The following is an 8,363-nucleotide window of genomic DNA, read 5'->3' as shown; positions in this document are numbered from 1 at the left end:
AATGCCTTTATTCTCTTTCATTATTGAGCGCTTCAAATACGCTACAGAAAACTCTTAGGCAAACTCAGATTTTGGGGATTTTTTTAGCTTTTTAGAATAAGTTGTTTTAAAATGACAATAAACAGTTTTCTGGAAATCCACACTTGGTTTCCTATACTGGCATAGTATAGCATTTTCTCTGCATAACTGCTTCATAACTTGTGCATAATAATTTTTGTCATGTCAATGTTATTGAATGATAACTTTGGCTTCATAAATCATGTTACACAGGTGATATATACCTCTGTATTACATACTGTAAAACACTCCAATAGCAGTAACACCCATTATGTAAACTTCTGCTGCAAATTAAGGAAATGAACCTTGAAACATTTGCACGAGTGAGTACTGTTACCCGTGTGAGTTGTCCCACTGACCTCAGAGAGACTTCTCAAAGGAATGAGAACTTTCTCGTAATAGTAAACGATTATGGTAGTGCTTCAGTGCCTGCAAAACACATATTCCAGGAGGATGTATATTCTATATAATCACTGTATTTATTTGGGATTCTCCAACTGGCAATGTTGAAAGAACCATCCTGGTCCTTTCTGGCTCCTGACAGAAAAATGTTCTTGCAGAGTTTTCCTGACCAAGACGTACTGGGCCAGGCTTTTGAAGATGCACTAGAAGTACTGCAGCAGCACTCTGACAGAGAAATGCAGTATTCACCAGGTAAAAAAGACCTTTATTCCATTTCATTTACCATTTTGTATTTTTAAGGAAAGTACATCTGAAGACAGGTAGGTGGGAGAGTAATTTCCCAGAGGTGGATTAATGGACAGCAGAAGGGTACATTGGGAGGATGAAAAGGGGGAATGATATGCGCTGCCCAAGCTGGCATGCATCTTCCATGTCACAGCACAAGGAAACTGTTGGACAATCCCCCTCTACCTTCCCCCCAGTACTAGCCTAGGTGCACTGAGCTCAGATTTCCTATAATCAGAGGATATATGACCACAGTGCAATGGCCATTTTCCAGTTTTAATGTTTTAATTGGAAAATGACCTTTTGTTATGCTGGCAATAAACCCATACAGCAATGAACTCCAGCAGAAAAAAAAAAAAAGAGAAAAAAAAAAAAGGACCAAGAACCCAACGGGTGAAGTTAACATCCACAATTACTTTTTTTACATTAAAGTATGAATTTTAAATATTTTTATGCAAGGATTATAGTTTGAGTCTGCATAATTAATAGAAAAGTGTTTTTCTTGGCTTCAAGAATTTTCTACTTCACAAACCTTAAAATACAGGCAAGCTGTAAATTGTTCCAGTTCAGACAAGGTTTTGGCAATTAAATGACTATAAAATTTAAAATCTGTGTTTGGTGGTTTCACATTGTAAATAGAAATGGTAGGAAAGGAAAATAGGAGGATATATGACAAATCCTTTAAGTCCAGAACAAAATATCTACTGTCTTCAGTGTGGAATGCATTTCATATCAGGAAGTTTATTTACATATTATCTATTATATACTGAAATGTAAATAACACCAATTGGGCCATATCTTCAGCTGTTGTTAATAAATTTTTGGCTCCACTGCATGGGTAATTGTTGAAGGACCCAATATATATAATTTTTTGCAATCTTCTTGCCTGTGTCTGTTGTCAGGGCCAATGGAGAGAGGGTTTAAACACTTGCAACTCAGTGTTTAGTATGTCCCACAGCTGCACTCACATTTCCTCTTGCAATAGATGTACCCTCCAAAATCTTCTTCTGATCACCTACAGTGCATAATTTATTCCGAGTGCCTCAGTCCGGTGTTTTCCTCTGCTTCTTTTAAACATCTTAAGGTCTTGGGTTCCTTCCATGTCGTTCTTTCATGCACTGCAGTGGTCTGATGCTCCTTCATTCACGATTGGAGACTTTTACTTGCATTGTACTAATGACATGCAGAAGAACTGAGTGACATTCCCTTTTCCTTTCTAACACATGTAGTTTTTTGTTTTTTGTTTTTTTTTTTTTGCCTTTTTTTTTTTTTTTTTTTTTTCTCCAGGTTGGACTTGATGATCTTACAGGTCTTTTCCAACCGTAGTGATTCTGTGATTCTGTGATTATAGCAGTCTATAATTATCCCTTTCATTATGTTTGGTGATCTGTTTGGCCCTCCATTTTTATTAACCAAACTATTTCATAATACTGTAAAATAGCTGACATTTTATCTTAACAAATATTGCTTTTCATTGTGAAGGCCAACAAAACCAGCCTAAGGGTGTGATTAGCAGTAACAGTACAGATTATGTTGGATAACCTGCTGATACGAAATATCTTGGTTCTGGAGAGTTTATTATCTAGAAGGCAGCCATAGGATAAATGCTTTTTGACAGAGCCAGTAGCATATCAGGTTGTTTGTCGCTGGGTTTTTTTCCCCTTTTCTCTCCGTTTTACTCACTCAGTTTTTGCTCCATCCTCTTAATTCTCAGGTTACAAAAATTGCCTGACTGTGATCAACCATCACCACCACCTCCGAGCAAGTCCCAGCTACTCTGCAGCACCATCTACAGAGGACCCAGGGTATAGCTGGAGAAATGTGATTGTAAGTGAACAGATTACTAATAACACAGTCAGGCATAAATGGAAAATTGGCTGTCCATTTGTGATTTCTAATAGGAATCATTATGTAACTCTAACAGAAATTCAGTACGGCCAGGCATGATTGAGATGAAACTGCCTTGGGAAATATTTGCAAAACATGTTTAATAGTGTCTTTTTAGGATTCGTCTTATCTGTTTGCCTCTCGTGCTCCTCTGTGGTTCGTCATGTAACATGACAACTAACAAACAAACCTACTAGTACAGTAGGGAAAAGGGTTTCTCTCTATTACCCAGGAACAGGCAGAGAACAACAACTTCCAGCCTCTGTATAAATTCTGCCGCTGTGAGAAAGGACCATGCCTTTGATTTCTTCTCCAGCAGTTTGCTTTAAGTGTGCTGGAAAGACCAGTATTATCTGGACTTTAAGCTCAGCTTCAGCCTGCAGAGTCCATATTCATTCTTAAAAACACTGGGAGTGTGGCCTCCAGGAGTGATGGAAAATGAATATTGCAGGGGAGATAATTTCAGGTAAATAGATTCCACAAATGCCCATTTTCAACCAGCAGATTAGCGACAACATGACACAGGACCTACAGAGTCTGTAGGGACCACTGTCCAGGTGGCCCTTGTCTTTTACTAACTGTGGAAACAGAGTCCAGTGTTCCTCCGCTGCTTCCACCAGAAGGGTTGGAGGTCCAGAGTGAGGCAATTACTCTGTTTTCCCTCTTAATTTCTCCCACTGCAGTGGGAACTCCCAGTTCTTCCCACTGCACATAAATCGGTGCTGCTTGTTGCTGGTACAGTACAATGCATGCCTTCATGGTTGAGAAAAATCTTCCATGGGTGAGGTGATGAAAGGCTGCATTTTGAAGGCTTCAGGCAATTACTACAAGTTTCTTTTTCCTCAGAGAATGTACTCTATTAGTAACTCTTCATTGTCTTAATTCTTGAAGAACAGTGCAGCAGATTTTTATGCAGATGAGACCATCTACCATACGCTGCAGAATACTCCAGAAAGCCAAGTGATGCATGCTGCTGCTGGCCAACCAAAAGCAGGGAAAGGTGTGTAGAAAGAGCATATCTTGATATGTACGTTATGTTACTTTAACAAATCTCTTGGCAAACCATGCTTTCTCTTTTTCCTAATTTTTTTACTGTTAACAGGAAAAAATAAGTTAACGTTTAATAGGTACTAGAATACAACTGCTAGTGTTCAGTTCCTATCCACTAAATCTCATAAGGTAAGATAAATCTGTTATCATCTTATTCTGTCCTCGTGTTTAGTACATGGAAAAACAAACCAGAGATGTGTTTCACTCCTAATCATCTGGGATGAAGTCTGATGCAGAGAAGTAAATTTAGCTATCAGTAGCATCTTTATTCACTTTAATAACTTATTTTATTTTATGTGGTCCAAAAAGGAGTGGTTTTCTTGAAGGTTTTTCACATGCATGAATATTTTTGCACCTGATTTTATGCTCACTTTTGTTTACTTTTCAAATTACCTCTTAGCTTTCATCATTTCCAGTGTGCATTGTTATATCTAATTTCGTGCTTCTTTTGGATGACTTTACTTGAGTGGGTATCCATTTTGCAAAGAATAGGTCAAGAGACATTGGTCATTACAGTACTTCATTTGTTTATTGCATTCATTCTTTGGTTTTTGTTTGGGACCCAGCATCCTTTCTACGACTCTGCTAGATGAGTTTTACAGAGCTTCCACTCTGAGCTGTTCCACCTACTTTTGATCGTGGGGTCTTTTTGAGTAGCTTCCTGGTTTTGCTGCTTTTTGAAATCCCCTTCGCTCAACTTTAACCACATGGTGTCAGATTTTGCTATCATCTCTCCCCATTGTTGCTGAACACTGCGGTTTCTGGTGCTTAATAGCTACTACTACTACTACTGCAAATTCCTTGGGACAATGGGAAGAGTAGCCTCTCCTTTTAAGTTCTGTACTTCTAGTACTTGAAATTCACCCTTTGAATGAAAACCTTTCAATCCAGAAATGTTGCTTTTCTAAGTCTTACTCAGTGTTGCACTGGGGAATTTTACATGTCAGTATCTGAATTCACCTTCAGTTGTTACTGCTATGTTAAACTTCATTTCCTATTTCATATTTCTTTTACATTATTATCAATCTTCTTTTCCAGAAGGCCATACTGCATAAATTTTCAGAATGACTGACTATTCTTATGGAGTTTTTTGTTTCCTTTTATGGGTTTCTTTGTGTCCATGGTGATATTCCTGCCAGAAACTGTGATTTGGGGGACTATTTCTACTATACCTAAATAAATTTAGTCCTCTTGGCTTCTTATTGAGACATGAGAGGTTTTCTGTACACTAGCAAGTAGTGTGGCCCTTTAAGAATAGATCTGTAGATGAAACAATCAGTATTGAGGACCCAAAGTCTGTGTTTAAAGTGTTTCACAAGGGTTTATTTAGAGCAATCTCTAGACTGGCCACAAGTTCTGAAAGCTGCAGTGACTTAGATATGCTTCTGGAAAGCATCTTTGAGTTAGGTTTCCTCTGAAAGAAGTCCAGTTCATGCACGTCAAGACCATTCCATGATCTGAACTAAAGCTCAGTGAGTGGAGACAATCAAGAGAGGTACTTCAGAAATGCATCTGAATTAGACACACCCAGAGAGAATTAGGCTGCTTCGGGACAATTCAGCACAGAAACCTAATGCAGATGCCCTGAAACACCTTCTGGAGGAACCTGTCTCTCTCCAGTGACCACATAAGAAACCTGCAGACACTAGCCTGCTAGTTTAGACTGATGCTTAGGGCCTGGTAATGAACCCCACTAGCTTATGCAATGAGGTGCAGTACTAAGATCTGTGAACTAACCCCAGCTCAAACTGGTGCATCCACATCGTGTAGCACTTTGGAAGATAACAGCTGGGGTCTAGACACATCACTGCATTAACACTTAAGAGCCAATAAGCCTCCTCAAACCAAGACATCAGCTACAGACAATGTGTCTAGAAATAAAAGCTTGGGCAGAAATGACAGCTGAACTAAGAGGACAGACAGCATGAAATCAGATGCTGCTGCAGACATGGCTACACTATTGTTTTCCAGCAGAGACTCAGTCCGTAGTAGTCTGTGGATTTTCCCCTGATCTTATTTGTTCTACCAGAGGTTCATAGGTTTATAGGATAATTCGGGTTGGAGGGGACCTAAGGAGGTCACCTACTAAGAAGTGTTTACTGTGACCAGACAATGTCCTTCACCAGTTTGCTTTTAAGCTTCTCATCTTGGTAATACAATATGTATTTCTAGTAGAATATGCGCTTCTAGACACAGGCCAATTTTTATTTAGATAATGAAACTTTATTAATTTTTTGGAAAGTACCTCTGATTTCAGGCTCTTCTTCTTCCTAGTCTGACTGTCACTTCTCTCCTCTTTCCTTACCACCAGATGCAGAATTACTGTCATCCCTAACAGATGTCTTGGCTTGACCTCAGGGTTCCTTAGCAACTGTCAGTTTTCCCCGGTTCCTAGTTTAAAATAGCCACGCAAGACAAGACTTTATGAACTTTAGGTGCAGCTGTTTGTTTCCACTTTGGTTAGAGTGGAATCTGTTCTTCTGCACAGACTCTCCTTTCTGCAAAATGTTCCTCTTTGTCTCATAATCTTCAATTCTTCCTCCTTATGGCAGCTTCTTGGTCACCCTTGGCTTTGTGAAGGGAACTAGAAGTACTTCAGAGAGAGGGATCCACAAGACTTAAGTGAAACTAAATAAGCCTCACGAGTAAACTTTTGAGAGCTGAGCCTGTGGGGAGAAGCACTTAGTTAACTGACAAATACTGCATACTGAGCTTGCTTTATTCTGCATGGGCACGCAAGTTGACACTTCTGCACATTTTTAGAAAAATACAGCTCACCAGAAGGCCTAGCTCCTTATTGACTAGGTGAGGTTTATGGTTCAAAACCAGCTTGCTTTTACCGCTCACCCACTCACCCTTTCTTATATCAGAGATTACCTTGCATCCCCAAAATATTCCTGAAACAAACCTGACAAAATTTAGTCGTCTCAAAATCTTTGAGTTTTGATTAAGCAGAGAAAACATTTATTCAAAAACATTCAGATTGGCTCTTCAGAATCTCTTTCCTGCACTGAGGATTTCCTGCAGTGAGTTCCTTGACCATGCACCCGCACAGCATGTGTCTGAAGACTGCTGGAAGTGGCTTCTGAAACCTACCACACAGTGAAGTCACCAGATATTTGTCATGATCCCCAAATAACCTGCTCTTGAAACTCTAATGACCAAATCCCTTTCTGTCACCACAGGTCTGTACATGTTTCAGAACTATCATCCCATTCGCTGTTGCTGGTTTTCTGTTGAATAGTTTATACTGATCTTTTAATTTGTGACAGGATATTGGGTTTACCTATGCTTTTGCCTGTAAGATCCTTTCCAGGAAAAAGACAACTGCTCACCTTTTAAAACAAGTATGAGTTCTGTTCTGACCTTTTGTACTTTATTGCTTAATAGGTAGAAAAAAACTTCGACTGTTTGAGTACCTCCATGAGTCTCTGTATGATCCAGCTATGGCAAATTGCATCCAATGGGTGGATAAGCCCAATGGTGTCTTCCAGTTTGTCTCCAAAAACAAGGAGAAACTTGCGGAGCTGTGGGGAGAAAGAAAGGGAAACCGCAAGATCATGACATATCAGAAAATGGCCAGAGCACTGAGGAATTACGGAAGAACAGGTGAAATCATTAAAATCCGAAGAAAGCTGACATACCAGTTCAGTGCTGTTGTTTTACAGAGACTTGCTCCATCTTACTTCTTGGGAAAAGAAACAGTTTACCATCCATACATTCAGTCTAATCAAGAATATCAGTGTACAGATGACTGGATCAGTTACAATAATTACATGTATAACAATGGTTATGCATTACAGCATGCTAACAGCTAGACATGTCTTTCACATAAACAGGCCTTTGTTAGCTAGTAATACTTTCCAGCACAGTAACTCTTCTCTGTACTTAACTTTTCCTTTAAGATATCATACAAACACACGAAGAGGAGGGTTTTAAAAATTATGTTGGCCTAGTTTTGTTCCTTTTGAAGTTAATGATAAACGGTCATTGACTATTGAAGAAAAACAGCAGCTGTAGGGCGTGTTCTCTTTTCCGTGATGTTAATCGGAGGAATTACTTCAGATTCAAGCTGGTATATCTAAGATCTGGATCAAGGCTTTTGTCTGTTAGTGGACATCAAAGATGCCATCCTGACAACACTCATTGGAGGTTTTGTGCATGTCCCCAACACTTCCAATCAGAATTTAGATGCTGTTGTACCATAGCGCATGGCACTCCCTATCAGTTGGGTGCACGTGAATTAGAAAGGGAATAGATTTGCCAACTGCATGAAGCTACTGTCTGCTTTTTTTGTCAATGCTCTTTGTTAAGAGACATCTTCTGAGTGAATGCCTGGCTGAACGATAGAGTCCACATGAAGGTGCACCTGTTGGCCAAGTTGTTAAGCCTTAATCACTTAAATTAACATACCTTAGCATAGATCCTGACACATGGTATTAGCATTGCCAGGTGCACATTTCACTGTTGGCAGTGAATTCATTGGGAAAGTGAGCATACCATGAGAGGGTTAGTAAAGGATTATGCTTTTCATGAAGTTACTTACAGTTCTTCCCCCACTAATATGAGAAGCTGCACCTTTAACCAGCAGTTCTGTACTCACCTAACAAATGTAGCTTTGTTATTTATAACCTCTTTTGGAGTTACAACTTTATACATATAAACACAGTTTGACTTCTCCA

At 39.3% G+C, this 8,363-nt stretch overlaps 1 protein-coding gene across 1 annotated transcript; it reads left to right on the top strand.

The window, feature by feature from the left end:
• The first annotated feature begins 560 nt into the window (after positions 1–560).
• On the top strand, positions 561–7,499 carry SPIC (Spi-C transcription factor). The gene is made up of 4 exons (XM_009811820.2): positions 561–711; positions 2,459–2,571; positions 3,523–3,631; positions 7,072–7,499. Exons 1-4 carry the CDS (start codon positions 561–563, stop codon positions 7,497–7,499), a joined length of 801 nt encoding a protein of 266 aa, XP_009810122.2.
• The last annotated feature ends 864 nt before the right edge of the window (positions 7,500–8,363 follow it).

Source organism: Gavia stellata, chromosome 4 (assembly GCF_030936135.1).
Source record: "Gavia stellata isolate bGavSte3 chromosome 4, bGavSte3.hap2, whole genome shotgun sequence".
NCBI classification, from domain to species: Eukaryota; Metazoa; Chordata; class Aves; order Gaviiformes; family Gaviidae; genus Gavia; species Gavia stellata.
This window is presented reverse-complemented; position numbering and strand designations above follow the sequence as displayed.

Bases quoted from the DNA above. Each gene is read 5' to 3' on its own strand.
- SPIC (XM_009811820.2), top strand. From the start codon at position 561: ATGTTGAAAGAACCATCCTGGTCCTTTCTGGCTCCTGACAGAAAAATG. The intron at 2,572-3,522 runs GTAAGTGAACAG...TAATTCTTGAAG, and splicing joins ATAGCTGGAGAAATGTGATT to AACAGTGCAGCAGATTTTTA. The intron at 3,632-7,071 runs GTGTGTAGAAAG...ATTGCTTAATAG, and splicing joins CCAACCAAAAGCAGGGAAAG to GTAGAAAAAAACTTCGACTG.